Source organism: Vicugna pacos, chromosome 10, assembly GCF_048564905.1.
Source record: "Vicugna pacos chromosome 10, VicPac4, whole genome shotgun sequence".
Classification (NCBI taxonomy): Eukaryota; Metazoa; Chordata; class Mammalia; order Artiodactyla; family Camelidae; genus Vicugna; species Vicugna pacos.
In genome coordinates this window covers 48799194-48821607 of record NC_132996.1, presented here as the reverse complement: position 1 = coordinate 48821607, position 22414 = coordinate 48799194, and the positions used below count along the sequence as shown (strand labels likewise).

At 33.8% G+C, this 22414-nt stretch overlaps 1 protein-coding gene across 6 annotated transcripts in view; it reads left to right on the top strand.

The window, feature by feature from the left end:
* Positions 1-22414, top strand: part of DCDC1 (doublecortin domain containing 1) — a 382148-nt gene that overhangs the window by 237721 nt on the left and 122013 nt on the right. For 5 of the 6 annotated variants that reach the window (XM_072969711.1, XM_072969714.1, XM_072969715.1 and 2 more), the window contains exons 18-19: positions 1289-1423; positions 1812-1966. In XM_072969711.1, the coding sequence (XP_072825812.1) occupies positions 1289-1423; positions 1812-1966 (290 nt within the window). Of the gene's footprint in view, positions 1-1288; positions 1424-1811; positions 1967-17641; positions 17714-22414 lie in introns of those variants that run through there. The other variant, XM_072969717.1, reaches the window with a different exon arrangement.

Below are 22414 nucleotides of genomic sequence, written 5' to 3'. Positions count from 1 at the left end.
GCACCTTCTCATTTTTTTTTAAACTTTAACTCTACACTTTAAAAAAAGATTATGTTATATTTGAGTCAACATATCTAGGCTTTATGGGCTAGTAAACAAGCTGGATGAGCAAGTCACTTAACCTCCTTGTGTTTGTTTCCTCATCTTTAAAATGGGCACAATAATCTTACCTATTTCAAAGGGCTGTTGTAAGGATTAAAATGTAAATATGTTGTTATGTGGGAAATTACTTTGGTGCACTGGTAGCCACCAAGTATGATCCTAGATAGGCTATCCTCGAACTCATGGAACAGGAAGGCCCACAGACCAAATTAAAATGTTCAGATCATGATTTATTAAATCAATTTAAAACACAAAGTCAAATGCATGGGAAGAGAGATGGTGCAGGTGGGCTACATTACCTGAATCTTCACAATATTGTCATGTCCTCTCTCTCTGTTGCATCACCCTTCCCTGCTGCTGATGTGGTTATAAGGACCAGAATGGAAACTTGAGCAAGAGGGCCTAACAGAAAAAACATATGTGAGGCAATGGCACACACTTGCCCCAGGAAAGAGCTGGTTGCAAGTGCACTTGACCAATAGCTGTGCTCCCCAGGTAGCCTATGGGCAGTTGCAGATTTCATCCAGCAGAGGATTAAGAATGAGAGTAGGAAATGGGTGGCCAATTAAAGATCTCATGATTACTGTATTTCTCATGTGCTTCATTTATATCTAGTATAACATAAATATTTGTTGCTTTGCCTATTACTTAGTAAATCATGACTATTAAATGTCAATTTTTATCTTCCTACCCCGTTTTATCTATATTTACAGAGGCATGCTCTACTTACTTTCTGCCTGACACTTCTCAGGTTACTAACTTAGTTATTTATGCTTAACGTAGCTAATGAATCTCATCCATCCTATTTGTCTTCTTGTCTTTTAGAGCAGAACTGAATATTCCCAATTAACAGAGCAACTGCACATTACATGTACATAATGTGCTTACAATAATCATTTTATGTAGAAATAACTCAATAAATATTAGCCATTATTATTAATGTATAAGATGGCTTTAATATTTAGCAATCTAGTTAAACCTGATCAGATCAAACAATAAATTAGAGATCTTAATATGAAAGTTACTTGGCTTGATTTTGATCTGAAATTGACAATAAAGTACAAAGTGCATTTGCCAGACCTTTTTTAGTATTAATGTAGTTCATCCTCCCATCATTCCAGTTGTATATACTTTTAGCTGTTGCTTACAACGCTGGTACTACTTTTTGTTTTTTCCTTTCTGACAGGCTTATCCTCAGTTTGTTCTGACCTACCTAGAGAAGCTAAATGCTCAAGTGGATGTGACCCAGACAGAGTATCACCTTCACCATGGCGCCTGGACCACAGCTCATCAGGAACATGGCAGCAGCTTAGCAGCTGAGGTCAGTGTAGTGAGCCAGAGGCAAGACAGAAATAGAACTCTAAAATGTATTCTGAAAAGAGAAAAATGTTCAACTTGTTTTCAGGCGGCAAGAAGGAATTCACAAATGAATGCTATTAATGCTTAAAATCATGCACATTATACAAATATCTATTTGTACGTTTATATTTATATAAACATTATTTCATTAAACAGATGGTGACACATCTGTTACGACCTCCTTAGGATGGCCTTCTTTTGTTCTAGCCACATACAAATGGTTTATAGGCTGCTTGAAGAAGACTGAAGGAACCATGGAAAGTCCAATGTTAAATTTTTGGCATACATAGTTTAGATATTTCCGCTCAATGAAAATTAGCTACATTATTCCTATATTTCATTTTTTTTAGATTCTGCAAAAAAGTGCCAGTATTCCTGGTCTGAAGCAGCTGCGAGAGCCTTCAGACACCCACTCAATGCCAGAAGGTTCTCTTGAGACAGGGCAGCTGACAGTGGCACTGCTGAGGAAACTGGAAGAGAAACATCCTAAGGCTTCTGCTCAGAGGTAGGGCACTGACAGAATGGAGCTTTATTGCTCAATGACATTCGATGTTTTCCTTCAGTTTCATGTAAGATTGATTTCTTGAAGATTATTGAAATATCTCAAAAGCCCTTTGGCTTTCAAGCACAGTAGTTTTCAGGTCACATTTGATGAAGAGAGGTGACATTTATGTGAATTTCATTAAAGATTGATGTACAATAATTGTTTATAAGTCTACTTCGGAAGGGTTGCTGTCCTGGGATCTCACGAAAACACTCTGAAATAACATAGTTAGGGTAAGGCAGTACTGTGTATATATCTAATAGTGAAAATACCAAAAGGTCTTAAAGAAGGGCACACTCATAGATAATCCTTTCTATGTTCCACGAGGAGAATTATGTTTAGAGCTGGAGAAAGTGCACAATAAGTGATCTTAAGTAATGATAATTTAATAAATTGGCATGATTTCTATTACTGGAGTAAAACCAACACCAATAATTTTGCAAACCAATTGACAATCATCATTGGTTGGAAAATGGGAACTGATTCTCTGATTATGTTTATCGAAAACTAAAGTTTGTTATTATTATTTTGCTGGGCTTGGTGTTACAAATCAGAGTGACTTTATAAACTGCAATCTTAATACACAATTGTTTGAAATTAATTATTGATTGAGTAACTTAAAGGAGTAATCCAATTCTTTCCATATTCAGTGAAGTTCACGAGAATTCCTAAATTTAAATATTCTAACTGTAGATAGAAATGTCAATTGCATGAAAAAAGAAAAACAACTTTTCATTTCTGTTTTAAAAAATATTTTCAGCTTTATTGAGATAGAGTTGACATATAACATTGTATAAGTTTGAAGTGTGCAGCATAACTTTTTATTTCGATTAAAAGCTATCTTATATTCTTAAATTACATATTCCTGCCTAAGATTTTGATAGGAGGGAAATATTTTTTCCTGATAACAAAAGTGATTCTTCAATTTATGGTCTCTCCTAATTGTTATTCATCCCTCAAACCCTTTGATTTTATTGTTTTGAGTAAGATAGGGTACAAACAAAATAACAAATTCAACACCTTGTTGTACTACTATACTATGGGGGTGTCCTGGACCAGTGCAGAAGCCTGAGTTCCAGGTCTTCCTCCCCTAATACTTGCTTTTCAGTCGTACAGAAAGTTCTCAACTCTGATGCTCCAAAACACAATCACAAGGCTGCAGCTACGCAGCCAGGCCACTCTATCCAGATCACTAGAATGTAAGTCCCTTGTGAGCAGTCTTTGAAGTTTTCATGTGAAACACTGGGGTGCTGAGAAACTCAACTACTGTTTTATGAGATCATTGTTGGCCGGTCTTTCTAGGCTCACTCGACAGCCATTTCTACTCTGCCCTTCTTGAGAGAATGCTGGGCGCTTGTCACTATCCTGTGTTCTATTCAAGGAAGCACAGGATCCTCCTGCTCTCAGATTTGGGGCTTTTGGGTGTGTCTCATGCTGGCCCTAGTGGGTCACTGTGCAGGAACCCCAGTGATGATTTACCTATTTCCCTATCACTTCCCTAGCCTGGAAAAACAATTTGTTTTTTTTGAAGGTTGAGGGCTTTGGATAGTTTAGCAATTTTTCTTCTAAGTATTCTGTAGTATCTTCCCTGAAGCAATGTAGTCTGATGATGGAACTTGGGAGAAAAGAGTATAGTATTAGGAAATGAGAGGTTAAAAAAAAACCCCAAAACAAACAACACTGTAGTTTATGTCAGTTAAACATACCACAATACCTGTTTGAGTTGTTAGAATTAAATGAGATGTCTTTACATTTCAGGAATGTAATAAGCACTCAGCAAGTAGAGTTGTGAAAATGTTCAGAAAACAAGTAGCAGTAGCCAAGAGTTTTTAAAGGGACTTGTATTTAGATTCATGATTTTTAGTCAGTAGGAATTGACGGGTAAATATATTTTAGACTTTGTATATTAATAAGAAATTTCCCAGGGCCCTTTTCTTAGTGAGGGTTACTTAGGGTTCATGTGTCTGGCTACAGCAACTTTTCCAGCCTTTTTTTCCTTTAAGCCACAGGGATTTATCTGCATTCTCCTCTCCACCCCCACAATTTACCATAATAGGTGTAATTTCAGTTTCTCTCCTTCTCTTTCTGATCCTTAACAAAGTTATTTTGAGTAAAGAGTAAGCTCTTAGAGCAATTACTTTCCTCCCATTTTGGAAGGAGTTGTTGGGCAAAATTAGAACATGGTGCTGAACTTGGCATATTGATTACTTTGAACCTTAGGTTGTCTTGTTAGGTTTGCATGCTTTCCAAATATAAGCGAATCACTGCATTACGTTATCAAGCTTCAAAAGAGAGCTTCACATTGTCTTGCTTTTATCAAATATAAAGGAATAATATGAAATGATCTGAGTTGTAGAAATTGGAAAAAGAAATAGAATTGTATGATACCAGAGAAAACTTTATGAGTAAATAGTCTGAAAAAAGAATATATAATTGAAAAGAATAAAAATATATAAAGATATAAAAGTATGTACTTCCATAGTAGCCAAAGAAGGAGAGTAGCCAAAGTGGGGAAAGACAGAGAGATTGGTAGTTACCAGCAGGTAATATGTGAAAAGGGAAGATAATGTTTGATTATTAATAACATATACTGACTTTGCTTAAATGCTTTACATGCATTATTTTGCAATAACCTATAAGAAATTGTTAACAAATCAAACTTGGGTCCACTTGCAGGCATGCAGTCAAGCCAGTCTACTGACACCAGGTTGTGGTGAAGGAAAGTACACCTATTGCAGGACACCAAGCAAGGAGTGAAGGGCAGCTAGTGCTCAGAATGCCCCAATTCCCTGATGGGTTTCAACAAAACATTTTTAAAGGCCATGTGAGGGGGAGGAGTCACAATGTATGTAATCAGGTCATGCACAATTCTCTGACTGGTGATGGTGAGGTAACAGGGTGATGTCTCGTTACCAGTCTTCAGGCTCCAGGAGGTCTGGGAGCTACTACCTCATGGCCATTAGGTAGTTAATTTCTTCAATTTTGTGGGGGTTTTAGCATCTGCAAAACAACTCAGGAAATGTGAATCAGATATTATTTAGAGACTTCAGAGAGGAACTAAAGCAGAGGATGTCAGGGAGGGGTCTGTCTGGGAAGGCCCCATAGCATCCTGCTTGGTTACAGTATATAAAGCAGAGGTATTAATCTTTGTTTTACTGATAAGGAAATTTAGGCACAGAGAGATTAAGTTTCCTGGCTAAGGACTTCCAGCTAGTAGTTTAAGACATGCCTATCTGCACCTAAAGCGTCATTCTTAGCCTCTGTGTTATTCTGCTTGACCATTCGTGTTCTTGTCTTAGTGATTATTCTAAATCCTTAGCCTTTAAATAGGGCCTATTATTTTGACTGGATATCTTAGAAAAGAATCCTTAAATAAGGTGAAACAGTTTATTTATTTTTTTTAAACATTTTTTATTGATTTATAATCATTTTACAATGTTGTGTCAAATTCCAGTGTTCAGCACAATTTTTCAGTCATTCATGGACATATACACACTCATTGTCACATTTTTTTTTATGTGAGTTATCATAACATTTTGTGTATATTTCCCTGTGCTATACAGTGTAATCTTGTTTATCTATTCTACAATTTTGAAATCCCAACAGTTTAGAAAGGGAATAATAAAACATATATCATATATGCAACTTTCAATGAAGGCTAAATCAGAGGTAGAAATTATTAAGGGAGACTGAACCCTTGATTTCTTATTGAATTTAATAGCATAGATTTACTGATTTAGAGGCTTGCACTTGAATGGATTAGAGATTTTAAAAATAATATTAACATAACTTGTTGAGATTAACCAAGGTATTTCACACCTTCAGTGGTGGTTCGGTTGAGCTTTGTATATACTAAATTTGGTGACAGGCAATAGCTGTCATTTGTGGAATACTTACCATGTGCCAAGTGCTATGCTAAGTACTTACTCATTCTTGTAACAATATGATAGATTGATTAGCTTATTGTCACAATAACTGATGGTGGAGGTACTCTTACAGTCCATAAAGATATGGCAGCTGAGGCTCAGTGGTTTTGAGATATGTCCAGTCATACAGCAAGTTAATGGAGGAAATGGGATTTGAACCCATAGCCCTTTGGGACTATAGACTATGCTCTTAACCACTATTTTATTCCTCATTCCTAGTGGGTTTTTATTCTATTAATTTCATTACAGAATGCCGTCATATTGAGTAGACATATTAAGTAATTACTAAAATCTTATGTGTATTATATCATAAAAGATTTGGTTAGACTCTTGCCATTTTGATTGGCATATTATTTTGAATTATATCCTTAAAAAACAACTACACCAATCATCACAAACGGGACTCTCTCATCTACAGAATCACTTCATTTAATTTACATGTCGAACACTTGTGGAAAGCTAATTGTTGATCTTTTTTTTTTTTAACGTGGAAAAATTCTTTTTTCCATTGAAGAGAAAGGAAAATCTTTTACTGTGTTAGGCCTTTCATGTAAGACCCTTAATACATGAGAGTTTATATTTTTTATTTACTTAAGATGTTTTTGCCTCCTCTATCAGTGAGGTATAGAAATATAGCTCTCTTCTAATTTGGAGAAAGTAAGTTGGGTGTACATTAAGTATAATTTTGGTCCAAAATAAATGCCATATTCTGGCATCTTAAGCGTCTGGAATGTGTTTGTTTACATTAGTTTATCCAATGGAGCCCTTTACCCTTATTTAAATTGAACAGGGGGTGGGGAAGGACTGGGACAGCCAACAAAGCACACTGACCCAGCTTGTCACCCAGTGACCTGTGAGAAGGAAATAATGAACTGTGAGTAGCTGTCATCTTAACTGTTTCTGACAGTTTGCCTTTGGGCACATCTGTGTTAGTTGCATTGGAAAGGCCTTTGTTCTTTTCCCACTAGTGACTTTGTGGAGCGCTGAGGGCTTTGCTAGCTACTGTACTCCTAACCGGCCCCTGCCTTCCCAGGGAAGCAAGCAGCTGCCACGGATCACAGTGACATTTCTCTTCATGACTCAACTTGGCATGTACTTCACTCTTTCCAAAGAGAACATGTATTTAAAAGTCCTTTGATTTTTTTTTTCATTCAAAATGTAGTTTAATGTCTCATGAGTTTTGATACTAATAAAAAGCAAGTAATAAAATACATTTAGTATTATCTTAGTTTTATATTAAAAAAGCTAAAGAAAAATAGATAGCTAACCAGATGGGCAGGTGACTTGAAGGAAATATATCAAAACATTGACAGTTGTTATTGAATTTTAAATTTTTATGTATTGTTTATTTTTCAGTTTTTAATAATGGAATATTATATTGTGATAGGAAAAAAATCAACATATGTTATGAAAGTATTTTTAATATAGATGCTTTATTAGTAGGAATAGATTAAAATAGATAAAGATATGGTATATTTGGTGCATTTTTCACTGCTACTTTTAAAATGTTTCTATCTAATAATTTAAACTTTAATATATTGCAATATTTACATTTTAAAGTTAATCTAGTGCATAAAATTATTATAATCATTAGGAGAAGTAATTTGATAAGAAACAGGTGTTTCTGTCCCAGGACTTCTAACATATCACTACTATTTCAATCATAACGAAAGCAGAATGTTCTGAATAATTCGTATTATACCCTAAGAGAATTGTTTAAATTAAAATCAAAGCTTCATTTATAAAATGTAATTTCTGAATCAGTTTTAAAGCCTTATTTACATTTTTACAATCGCTATAAAATCAGTTATTCTATTATAATTGTCTGGCTGCAGTCGGCATGGAATAAACTGTTGAGCATTTGGTACTTACTTTATTATATTTACCCTTCCAAGAGAATATAAATTCAAACTATACTGCATTGGTCAATTTTTATAAGGCTTTTTTCCCCTTGATAGATTAGAAGAAATGAAGCTTGAAAAAAGTGACATGCTTTCTTCTGCATTCAAGGTTTTTTTCTCTTAGTAACAGGTTTCAGATGCACTAGCTAACAGAACTATTATAGTCTCCTGCTTTTCAAAGAAAGGTAAATTAATAGTAATGAGAAGTTCTTTAAGCAAATAAATGATGATCATGTCTATATAATTATGATTGTAAAAAAACGTTAAAACTTGAAAGTCATATTCTGATTTTCTTGAGTATTCAATAGCATATGCTATATTACTCTATTATATCATTTATGTAGTTTTGCATATAGTTAATGGTAATATATAATCATCTTATTTGATTAGAACATTCTTCTCACTTTGTTTATCAAATATCAACACAATTTTTGTAGAGACAGTACATGCATAGGGTCAGTTTTGATAATAGCAAACTATGTCTTTTTAAGGAAAGTGGACTGTTTAAATTGCCACACTAAAATTCTTATTTCTTGAACTCTTACCAGTAAAGACAAATGTAAATATAAAAATTGCCTTTGATATTCACTAAATCCAATTACGCTTCCCAGAAGTAAAATCTCATATTATGTTGTATAACTGTTCCTAGCTATTGAAATGCTCAGGATTTAAGCATTAGCCTTTAACTCTTTTATAACTATATACAAGAGTATGGTATTGCATTTAAGAACATAAAATTATTGGGTGTTCCAGAGATGGAGAGATAATGCTTATAATTCTTTTTTTAATTAGAAAAGTCCAGTATCCTGATATTGGCTGGTATTGTTACCTGTCTGCATTTTGGTATATTTTAAAATTAATTCCCATGTGTTCTCTGTGAATTAAAATAAAGTGAGCAAATAATGTAATTGCACCTGTTTTTTTGAAACAAAAGTCAAAAATCAAGCATTCTAAAGGATTAGACTTATATCCATAAATGTACATTCCCTGAGAAATTATCAAAGGCTTTGATACATTTTATGACTAATTTTTGTTCTCATTTACTGCCATGAGGTACCCAGACCTTCAATTATGCTGCTTAATTTCCATTTTTAAAAATGTACTATTTATCTTTCTGATTTTTTCAATATTGTCTATAAAGCTGTTCAAGGTATGAATGGGAAACTTCAGTCTTGCATTCTGCAAACTAGAATATCTAACTAGTATTATAATAGTGAAAATAATAGGTAATGAAGTGCTAAAGTTGAGTAATGTGGGTAGACAAGGAGATGGGTGGTGGAGGTATTATTAGGTTACAGCACATGGAACTGAATGAAAACAGAGTTCAAGCAGTCAAAGTGACCTATAGGTTAGCTTCCTAACTTGTCTGTCTCCTTCTACCTTTGTCCCCCTACAATCCATTTTCCATTTAATGGCCATAGGGATCCTTTTAATATTCTTAAGTGAGATCATGGGAGTCCTTAGCTCAAAATACTCCAATGGCTTTTTATTTCCTTTAGAGTGAAACCAAAAACTTTTCTATATGCTACATGGTCCTACTTTACAAGGCCCATGGTATTTCCCTGAACACCATTCTCCCCTCCCTTCCTCTGCTCCAGCCAGCCTGGTTTCCATGCAGTCTTTCAGGCATGCCATGGATGTTCACACTCTGCCACTCTTCTTCCTTGCTTTATTTTTCTTCATGGCATTTATTGCTGCCTATCATATACATATTTATTTACTGTCTGAATTGTCCCATTAGTATGTAAACTCCATTTCAGCAGGAATGTTGTTTTATTCACATCTGTACCTCCAGGGCCAGAACATGTCTGGTACATAGTAGACAGTCAATACAGGGTTGTTGAATGAATGACTGAATGAATGCATGAATGAAGTAGTGTGATTAATGGAAATAAGAAAAATAGAGAGGGAACTAGTCTGAGCATTCATATATATTTTTTAAGACCCTGACTGTCTGCTGGGTGACTGTAGCCCTAGGACCTACTCTTGAGACAATTCAAACTGAGGCTGATTTTTCTAAATGATTTCTACATCTCTCATTTCTTTCATACTGTATTAATGTACAAATACTTATTGAACATTTTCTATATGCCAAGAACTATCCTAGGCACTGGGGATACAGTACTGAAAAGACAGGTACACTTTCTCACCTCACAGAGCTGCCCCTATAGAATCTAACAGAGAAGAGAGATATTAAACAAATCACTACAGTAAAGGGAGGGTGATGAGTGTGTGTTATATGGAGAAAGTAGTTCAACCTGAACACTTCTCCCTGGTGATATGCTTTTGAAGTACAGCTCTGAACATCTCTCTCACTAACTCACAATTCTTCAGCGTTTATTTGTTCCCTACTAAGTTAAATGAAGCATCGACTGTCAGACCCACTATATGTTCTCTTGTCTCAGAACCTCCCTGTATTTATCCAGGGCCAGGCTGACTATACTTGGCGCATGCTGGTTGCTAGACCAAAATGCCCTTATCCCCTTTTCTACCTAAAATCCTACCCCTGCAAGACCTATTTTTCACTAACAGTTTTCAGCCTTTGTTCTTTTCTGACGTATTCATGTACGGTATAAATTTACCTCTAAGCATGGCATTAGCTTCATGTCACCAATTTTAATATCGTATTTTTGTTATCATTTCCATTTTGTCATTTTGATCTATAGATTTCAGAAGTATATTTCTTATACCTAAATATGTGAAACATTTCTGGTTGGTATGTGTGTTACTGACTTCTAGATTAATTTCACTGTGTCTCACTGTGGTTGAAGAACATTTTTGGCATTATTTCAGCTCTGACATTTGTTGAGATTTACTTTATGGACTACCCAATATCTGGACAATTTTTATAAGTGATCCATGTGTATTTGAAAAGAATCTGCACTCTGCAGTTTGGGGGTGCAGTGTTCTATATATGTCTGTTAGATCAAATTTGATAAATGCATTTTCGATTCTTGTGTTTACTTACTGATATTTTGTCTGCTTCTTAGATCATTTACTGAGAGAATATGATTAAAATCTCCTACTGTGGATTGTCTGTTTCTCTTTCTGTTAGTTTTATGAATTTTTGTTTTCTATAATTTGAGGCTATTTATTAGGTCATATGATTTTTAGAATTGTTTTATCTTTATGATGAATTAAGCCTTACTTTATTATGGAATGTTCCTCTTTATTACTAGTAATTCCTTTTTTTTTGGACTTAAAGTTTATTTTGATTTCATCTCAAATATAGTGACCCCAGTTTTTGGTCAGTGTTTGCATGATTATATTTTTATGTCCTTTAATTTTCAAATTTTATCTTTATATTGAAAGCATATAGTTTTTATTGCAGTATAACATTCTGTCTTTTGATTGAAATATTTAGTCCATTTACCTATAACATAACTACTAATGTTTTGAGATTTAAATCTAACACTGCTATTTGATTTCTGTGTGTTCCATCTATTCTATATTCTGTTTTCTCTTTTATTTGTTGCCTTTTCTTTGACTTATTGAGTACTATATATTATTTCATTGCCTTCCTCCCAATTATCTTGGTAGTTGTACATTCTTTTACTATTCTTTTCATGGTTGCTCTAGAGATTATACATGCTTTCTTGACTTACTAACATCTAACATGTTTTTAACAATTAGTGTTTTTAACAATTCTCAGACAATTCAAAGACCTTAGAACTTTTACTCTCCATATATATACTTTCTGACTGAATACTTGTGTATGTTGAAATCCTTTATGTGTTTCAAACTCTATGGAACATTGTAATTATTATTTTCTTAGTCAATTTTTATTTATACTTAGCCACATTTTTACCATTCCTGTTCATCTTTCTTTCTTTCTGTATCTCTGGACTTCCATCAGGAATCATTTTCCTTCTCTTTAAAGAACATCCTTTGATATTTCCTTAGGTGTGGGTCTGCTAGTCATAAATTCTTTCCATTTTTATTTGCTTTAAAATAGCTATATTTCACTTCCTTATTCTCATTTGCATAATTTTACTAGGTGTGAAATTCTAGGTTGTCAGCTATTTTTTTTCACAAAGCATTGCCAAGATATCATTCCATTGTCTTTGGCTTCCTTTTTTTTTTTTTTTTTTCCAATTGAGAAGTCATGTGTCAGTTTTATTGCTCCTTTGAAGGCAATATGTTGTTATTTTCTGATTGACTTTAAGGTTTTCTCTTTGTAGATTTGCTTTTTGCTGTGATTATTACTTAGCAGTCTTTTTGGTGTTATCGTTTCGTATTTATAATACTTGGGGATTTTAGGACTTAAATTGATGACTGACTGTGTTTTATCAGTTTTGGAAAATTCTCTGCAGTTGTGTCCTCAAATATTATTTCAGCTGCATTTTCTCTCTTCTCTGAAGAAACACTAATGATACGTATGACTTTTAAAAAATCTGTAAACTGTATGTCTCTTATGCTCTGTTTTGTATTTTTCACCTTTTGTCTTCATATGCTTTGGTGTTGATATTTTCTTTTGACCTGTCTCTCAGTTTATTAATTCTCTCTTCAACTTTTCTTATCTGTTGCTAAATCTATACTTTGAGTTCTTAACATCTGCTATTGTGTTTTTTTTTCAAAGTGAGCACTTTCCATTTGGTTTTCATGGCTAATAATATTACCATAATTTACTCAATCATTTCTCTGTTGTTGAACAATTAGGCAGTTTTCAATATTTCAAGTTTATAAATTTGAATTTATTCAAATATTGAAAAGAATCATCTTTGATTCTTTTCCAGAATATGTTTATTCAATCTGTGAACATTTATTAAGCACCTTTTTTCTGACCCAAAATTTCTTGGACACTAAGAATATAAAAATATATACAAACAGTCCATGATTTTCAGGAAGTGTTATGAAGCATTTCCCTGCCAATTTACTAGTGAAAATCTGACTATGATTGTGGAAATTGATCATGAGGTTTGTTGTTACTGTTTATATTTTCATTTTATAAAGTTTATGATTTAGCCAATCAAATAAGGGACCTGAATCTATATTTTCTAACAGCACTTTATTTTCTTTCTGCAAATACAAGCCATCCTTTATATTTTTCATGTTTTAAAATTGGACTACAGAGTTAACCAAATTTTGACATATACTATCTTAGAATTATTTTTATTTTTCAAAACTTAAAAACTCAGTATCATTCCTTGATAATGAATAATCTCTGCCAAAAAACATATGAAAATAAGTAATTTTATATTAAATTAAGTTATTTAAAATAATTATGTTGTAGTACATATAGTCATTTCAGTTGCCCATCAATTTATTAATTTGAATACAACTGACAGTTTTTTGATTGACTTGTTATCATCTGTTTGTCATAATGCATTCTTTTTTGATGATAAGTCTCTAATTGGACCATCCTGTGAATTAGAGGCAAAAGGATCAACTGAGCAGACACAACAATACTGTAATATTCATATTCTCAGAACATACAGATTTTGATTTGGTGATTTTAGTATCAAGATTTAAATCCTTAACTTCCATTGCTAAACTTTGTTCATTGTATTCTCTCCTGTTATACTACTTGCAAACACTTGAGAATCAATTTATATAGATAAATAATAACTTCTCACATTTATATTCATTAATTCATTTGAGAAATGCTTTTGAGTGCTTATTAAGAGAGATGATATAGCTTCCTAATTGACATCTCAGAATCTGGACTCAGATTGTCTTGGCTTCCAGTCCTAGCTCTTCAAAGTACTCACTATGTGATTTTTGGGTAAGCTGTTTAATCACTGATACTCAGTTTCCTTGTATACAAAATGGGGATAATAATTATTGTGAAATTTAAGTGATCTCACAAATGTCAAAGTTTCGCCCAGTTCCTGGCTCACGGTAAATACTCAGTAAAAGGTGGCCTCTATGATGATAATAACATGCTGTTATTACTATTGATATTGTTAGTAAATGTAACAAGAATGCAAAGCAATTCCTGCCTTTAAAATTCTGAAATCTCATTGGGAAGGAGCTGTGCACTGCTATATTTTTAATGTTATTCAAAAAGTAATTTTTGAGTTCTCATTGGTTGTAGAGAATTATACTGCGTAGTATTTGAGTATGTCTTTCAAAAAATACCCCTCAGACCTCAAGGAATACACATATATTAAGTATGTATATTCACAATGGAATAACTTAGTGGTGACAAACTATAGTCATGCTATAAAATTTGTTTTTAGCCTTTATGAAAAAGAAATTGAGTATATCAAATCTCTTATATCACCAACTTGGAGTATATGAGTAAGTATGATAGTCTGTTCTCAAGAAAATTGAAATATGGTTGGAGAGACAATGCAAAAAAAAGTAAAAGCAAAAAAAAGGACTTTAATAACTGTTATTGTTTTTTTTTTTATTATTCATGCTTATCATTAAACTTTTGGGAAAAAATAAGTGGAAAAGAAAACTAAAAAATACATAATCCTCAGTTATTAATTTTTAATCTCTTATGTGTATTTTGTTGTTATTGTCATAGTTACACTTACAAAAATGGGGCTATGCTAATTTTTGTGTTTGACAATGACAATATAATAACAGACTTTAATATGTTCTGTAAACATCTTTCCACAATTAAATATATGCCTATATTATCATTCTTTTGTGCGAATCTTAATTTGTATAAGCAGTCACATTATAGGACTTTAACATGTTTCTGGGGTTTTTTGCTCTTATAAACAAAATAGCAATAATCAACGGATAGAAACTTGGAACACGATGTTGTTCACCAGAATCTTAGATAGAATTTTCACACTACAGCATATGAGAAGTGGTACCTCACGAACGTTGTGTGTTGAAGAAAGAGCAGAGAGTCAAGTGTTTGGAAGAATTGTGGAGAAGGGTCCAGAGCTGATCTTAGGAGGATAGTTGGGGTCTGTTTTGTTTGAAAGTAAAGGCAAGGGATTTCATGAAGGGAAAAAGTATGATTTCTTTTTATTTATGAAGTAATGGCTCCCCTAACAATGATGCATGAACATGCAAAGGTGTTTCTTGTGAGAATTGCCATCCAGCTCTGTTGATTTGAGAGTGAGTCTTTTTATGTGTGGCCCATGTTACTAGAAACCTAGGATTATTCTAATTCTTATTTAAGTGAGCTCAAATATCTAACAGAGAGATTTCATCATGAAGTAGCTCATAATTTTCCAGCAGGTATAATTTCTTCTGGAGTAAGCAGAAATTATTTTTCTGTTTTTGTACCCTTATTTTTACAGATACCTGCATTTTTTCTTTCTTAATGAGGCCAGTGAATTCTTTAAGGTTAATAGGAATCTTAATTTGGAAAGTTTTTAGTTTTTTTCTTTTAAATGAGTCTGGCTCTGCATAATGGAACTGATCCATGTCTTTGCCACTGTGAAAACTTAATAGTCGAAAATTTTTCCAGTGCTCAGAGATAAGTTGGGAAGAGTGTTTATTTGATGCACATCATATGTGGCTACCAAGAGACAGGTATTCCCTGAATATGACTGAGACAATCTGGTAATGCTTCATACTGCAACATGAAAGTTCTTTTCTGAGAAATCATTAAAAATGGAATACTACTCAGCAATAAGAAGGAATGAGCTATTGATACACACAGCAATTTGGATGAACTTCAAGAAAATTATGCTGAGTGAAAAGAGCCAGTCTCAGAGGAATCTATGATTTATAATTCCATTTATATAATATTCATGAAATAACATAATTATAGAGATAGGGAACACATTTGCAGTTACCGAGAGTTAGGGATGAGAGAGGGGATGGGTGTGGATGTAAAGGGAGTCTTGTGATTGTACAGTTGACTACCTTGATTGTGATGGTGGTTACACAAGGCTACAACTTTGATAACATTACCTATAGCTACACACACATGCATACACACACACAAATATATGCATAACTGGTGACGTCTTTATAAGAGCTTGGGGTGGTAGCCATGTCCACTGCTTGATTTTGATACTGTATCATACTTGTAAAATGTAGTACTAACGAGAGAAACTGGAGGAAGTTTATTGTACTTCTCTGTATATTTCTTTGCAACTTCCTGTGAATCTATTATTACGTCAAAATTAAGTATTTTAAAAAGAAAAACAAACCTTTCCCAAGTGGAAATATCCAGGACTAGGAAGAATAGAGATTACTTATGGGTAGGAGTTCTTCAGAAAGAAAATTATTTTACTGTACTCCTAACCTAAGCAGGCTCAATACTCCTAAGAAGAAAGGGTTTTGTTTTTGTTTTTTTGTTTGTTTGTTTTGTTTTTAAATAAGAAAAGTTATCTGAAGCCTCTGAAAGAAATGTGCCATTAGAACTAGCCACCAAATGTTTCTCTAAATGTATGGCCATTCATATTAACATTTTTAAAAAGTAAGCTACAAAGTAGCTACAAAATGAATACTTGGTTTTAGTAGCAGATAGAAGTGTTCAGCATATTTCTAATAGGGAATTCTGGGCCACGCTATTGAGAGACTTACTGGAAGTCCATTTCCCCATAAGAATAATAAAATAGGGTCAAATTCAGTAGCGTCATGGGAGGTGGGAAGAGTTTGCCTTATATCATGTATAAGAAGTGGGTCAGACTAGCAGAAACTTCTTTGACTAGGAAGAGTGAAAAGTAAATTCCTAAATTTCAGATTTCTTTACCTCTTTCATTAATAGGAAACACATGTACAAAAAAGTGTGTGTGTGTGTGTATTGGTGAGATTGGAGTGCTCCTTTTTTATATGGTAGTCTACATACACAACATATGTATGAAACCATATATAGATATATATGAGCATATTAATATGAGACGTAAGTATCATATTATTATACTTAAAAGTCTTATAAAATACTTATATGATTTACTAGGATGTCATATTTCATTATTCCAAGGTTAAAAAATATACATCTAACATCTCTCTCACTATATCATGAAAGTCCAAATAACTGAGTAACTATTGTCCTAAAACATCAGCATCACACGCTACTGTAGTAATAACTGCCTATATTCGTTATCTATTGCTGGGTAACAAAGTACCATGCACTTAGCATCTTAAAACATCATCTATTTATTGTCTTGCAGTTCTCTAGGTCAGAATTCCAAGTGGATTTGCCTGGTTCTTCACTTAGGGCTTCATAAGGCAAAGACTTTTATCTGAACGCCCTGGGGAAAAATCTGCTTTCAAACTATTCCAGGTTGTTGGTCAAATTCAGTTCTTTGTGGTTGCAAGACTGATTTCTCCTTTCCTTGCTGGCTGTCATCCAAGGGGCCACTCTCAGCTCCTAGAGGGTGCCCACATTCCTTGGCACATAACTCCTTCCATATTCTAAGCTAGCAGTGATGTGTCAACTTCTCTTTGCGCTTTGAATCTGACTTTTCCTTCTGCCACCACCTGCAGAAAAATCTGCTTTTAAAGGGGCTTGTGTACAACTGAACTTATTTATAAAACAGAAACAGACTGATAGACTTAGAAAACAAATTTATGGTTACCAGGAGAGAAAGGGATGGGAAGGGATAAATTGGGAGTTTGAGATTTGCAGATACTGACTGGTATGTAGAAAATAGATAAACAAGTTCGTACTGTATAGCACAGGAAACTAGATTCGATATCTTGTAGTAGCTTATAGTGAAAAAAACTAAGAAAACAATTCTATGTATGTTCATGTATGACTGAAACATTATGCTGTATACCAGAAATTGACACAACATTGTAAACTGACTATACTTCAATTAAAAAAAATAAAATAAATGGGCTCATGTTAATAGATTATGCTCACCCAGCTGATCTCCCTATCTGAAAGTCATCTGTGCCATATTGCATAGCATACCCATGGGGGTGATATCTCATATTCACAGGTTCCAGGCATTAGGGAAGGACATCTTTGGGGGCCACTTTTAGAATTCTGCCTGCTGCATTGCTGCTTCCAGGTAAAAGACTAGTTTAGATAATTTCTTTGTTTATCTTCTAACTGTAGAATTCCTGTCATGGTCAACGTGAGCCCAGAAAGGACAAAAATTGAAGAGAGAATTTATAATGTTCAAAATTTCTTAAAAATTACATGCCTAGTAGTCTAACAGTTTAGACCAAATAGCTACAATTTTTAAATATCACACACAGTACTAAGAATAGGGCTTGGGTTATGATGTGAGGAAGGAAACAATGCAAAACTTGCATGTGATATACTGTAATGATACTTTCCATTTTACAGACCTTCAAGAGTTTGAGAACTCAACAATATAACTAATGCCTGTTTATATTGATTTGAATTCTCAGTTGCAGTTGATAAAATTCCCAGTGCAAACTGATTTAATCATGGAATCTGAAAAAGCCCAAGGGAAATGTTAGCTTAGATGCTCAACTGACACGAGTAGACTCCATTTTTCTCAGTCTGCCTTCCAGATTTATTTTAGTAGCTCACTTACATATACAGGCAGAGAAAGATACAGTTATTTCAATGCCCACAGAGATACAGATCATTATGAGCAATAGTGTGAATCCCGTTCTCTGGAGGCCAGTTCTTCAGCACTGCTCAGGATGGAACCCTTTATATCATGGCTGTAGTCTGGTCTCCATGCAGGTAGCTTTTTCCCTCTGGTGCAGTTATAGTGTCTGTAAAGCAGCTCAGGAAAGAGCATCAGACGGTGGAAGATTCTGGACTCTGCTATCCTAATCACTCACTGCTAGAACCTGCTCTTTTGTGACTCTGGGGAAACCTTAGAGACTTTAGCTTTTCTGCAAAAGAGAGGCAAGAGACATGGAGGAGCCTTTGTACTTGGGAGGGCCCCCTAGGGCTCTGCTAAGTTTGTATTCAATACTTAAACGTATAAGTTACGTGAGGACAAAGACTGTCCCATTTTTTCACTCCTGTATACTGAGAGCGTGGAACACAGACATCACAACCTCAAGAACTATTGCTGATTGAATTAACGATTAAAACTAACAATATATGCATAAGTTCCCCAAGCACTTTAAAGGCTCCGAATGAGAAGTCTTAAGTATTTTTCAGTCCTTAACTGTATTTCTTTAATGAAATGCTTATGAATTTCCTTGATTAGCTATGCTAATTTGGCATTTATGGTATGGGTCAGAATGCATAGTTTTGTTTAGTATCTTTAACATATCGTAAATACCTTGAGCAAAGCATAATCGAGACTTTTTTTTCCCTCCTGTTCACATGAATGCTTATCATATCTTAGTGTTTTACACAGAGGAGTTGCAATTTCTTGATGCTATTGGCCTATCTTTTTAGCTCACAGCTGTTTCCTGGTATAATGTCTGGGATAAAACGGGGGTTAGGATGCTTTCTCGTTTGTTCCATGTTTTTATTTATTTATTTTTCTCCTAAAGAATGGCTAACTGATAAAGCCAAGAATTAGATTACCTTGTATTTTAGGACCAAGATCTCTCAATTCTAGGCCTTAAAGGGTTAACCCCTTAATTATTGATAATTTCACAAATAATAGCAATTTATTGGTACAAACTCCATTTTGTCCTTCAATAGAAAATACATGGACTTTTTATTGTTAGCAGTTAAAATCAGGTTTGAAATTAGTAGCACATATAAATTCAGCAAATTTTGAGTTCCTTCTGTGTACCGGCACTTTCTATATGTTTTCTTATTTAATCTCATAAAAATTCTTTGAGATAACTTTTATTTCTACCATTTTTTTTTCCTATGAGAAAAATGATACCCAGAGAATTTACTTGACGTTCTAGTATCAACCAGTAACTGGCAGAGCTGTGATCTGAACCTTAAGCTTCAGAAGCTAAATCTATTCTTTCTTTTATAGTAGTGGTTCCCAGACCAGCAGTATCAGCGTCTCCTGGGAACTTGCTAGAAGTGCATTTATAGGTCCTGCCCCAGATCTGGGGTGGGAGTAGGGCAGCCATCTGTGTGTGTCCTCCAGATAATACAAGCTAAATTCTGAAAACCGTTGCACGAACACACAAATGTTCACAATTTGGCCTAGCCAGGTAGATGACAGGGTGAGTTAAATGACTTCCATCTTGGGGAAATATGTTTAATATTTATATAATTTTCAGTTCCAGTTTTTTCTCAAAACATAAGGCTCTATTGTGTCTATTTTTACAGTCTTTTATTTTTAAATTTTTAAATCAAATTTAGGGTCTATTTCGCATAACTATATCCCTCTCCTTAAGTAACATTAAAACATTATTTTCAGTGTATTTCTGAAATTTATCATTGCTATGGCTTGACTTACCTTTATTTGATATCTGATAATGTTAAATTTTTCTCTTTATTAGTTTATTAGTCTTCATGCTTTGGGATTAGGTTTTAATGATTGTAGCCTTGTTTGAAATGTAACTAATTGTAAAGCTAATTGTATTTTTTGCCACCTCAGTAAATGTAAATGAGTACATCCCTTTGTTCTTTTTCCCTAGGAATCATGGGACTAAATCAGCTTGTTTTATTAATTTAACAAATATTTGTAAAACAAATAACATGAGCCAGGCGTGTTTTGAGTGTTTGTTATTAATACTAATTTCTTGGTTATTTCTTTTAAAACAGCAAATAGTCAATATCTATAAATAATTTATGGTATAATACTCATTATCTTTGTGACTATTGTGTCATTTCTTATAATTTCCTATATTTTGTGTTGTTCTATTAGGGACCTTACTTAATTTTCAAAGGCTATCTATCTGTATTCCTGACTCATTTCCCCTGTCTCTTTAAAAGCAATTCTAAGATTTATTAAGTGCTTACCATGTCTCAGGCCAGGACTCTATTTTGCATTTATTACCATATGAATTTAGGTATTAAGATTATCTCCAATTTACAAATCAGGTGACTGAGAGACACAGAGTAGAACAAGGTCAAAGAGCTAGTAAGAGAGAGTCAGGATCTGATGGGCTGTAACTTAGAGCATCAGTTCATAAAACATCGTACCTCCTATTACATTTTAACTTTTTTTTTTCTTCTCTTTCTTCTTTTTTTTTTTTTAGTGATTCATAATCATTTTACAGTGTTGTGTCAAATTCAATCCCTGCTTAAATCATTCTTTTTCACATGTCCTATTAAAGCAAAATTTTGATACATTTTCCTTTGACTGTTTTTCTTTTTTATTTCACATCAGAGATTTGGGGGAAAAAAAAATACAACCCTCAGGGGGAGGAGGGGAAGGTATGTGATAAAGTGTTTGCCTGGGTTCAATCCCCAGTACCTCCATTATAACAAATAAACAAATAAAAATCTAATTACCTCCCTGCTTCTTCCCCCCAGAAAAGATGGAAAGTCAACTCAAAAGACTTCCCTACATGGAGAGTGGGTATAACTCAGTGGTAAAGTGCATGCTTAGCGTGCACGAGGCCCTGGGTTCAATCCCCAGTACCTCCATTAAAAATTTTTTTAAAGACTATTTAAATAAACAAACAAACAAAACAAATAAATAAATAAATAAATAATCCTCTAATGTGTAAAGTTCTGTAGACCAGGGACTGTAGCCTATAACCTTCTGGTGCACATTGCCTGTCATAGAGTAGGGGTTTAATGAAGTGATGAATAAAACAGTAATTTTGGACATGACTTTTTATTTAACAGTTTATCATATTCATATTAATGATCACATAACTAAATATCCACAGTAAACACTTATATAATGTTGAGGATGTCAACATTTGACAGTAACTTTTTCAAATTATGAAATTTGAAATTAAGAAAACAATTTACATTATGACATATGAACAATATTTCTTTTGTAAGTCTTACTTTTTTCACTTTTAGCTTCTGAATATACCTTTTCTTTCTTCCTTCCTTCCATTCTTTTGTTTCTATCAAAAGAGTGACTTCTTTTTAGATATATCCAAAGAAAAGCACTTCCAACAATAGAATTGTTCCCCAGGAGAACTGGTCAGGGCTGGGGATTTGAGTCAGATTTACCATTTGGGTCTTCAACTGTGCTCCACACCTAGAGCACTATTAACCACACAGACACATGACTGAAAGGTGGTGAGCCTGCCAGAAAGGCGAGAAAGTGAAACAGGTCAAACAAAATAATTTTTGGTTACTTTCCTCTTCCAAAAATCTGTTATGAAATTCTGAATTGACCTCTAGTGTATTTTACTTGTCAATTGACCCAGAGAATCAGGTCTTCATCTTCGTAACATTCACAGCCCAAACAAATTATTGTAATTACAGACTCTCCTTGAGTCTTGTTCTGTTTTTCAAGGATTTGGCAAGCACTACCAAACACGGAACCTGCACAAAATGCTGAAAATACACCAAGGAATTTTATATATATATATATATGTATATATATATTTCAGTTGATTTTAAATATACAGTAATTAATCAAGAAAATAAAATAAGTATGGTGCTAAAAAAATGAAAAAAATTTAACAAATACACATCACATATCGAAATGTTTAATACTGTGTGTATTTGTATTCATTAACTGGATCAAATTTCTATTTCTGCTCTCTGTTGTTCTAAAAAAACACTAAGTAAAAGACTATTGTTTGCTTGAATGATCTTTAAAACCATGATGAATGGGGTAATAGTGGGAATGGATTACCATCTAGGGAAGATAAAAATTAGAATTAAAGATAATCCTGATAAGGGGAAGAAATTTTCGGATACAGGCCAGTTCCATTCATTATGAAGATGT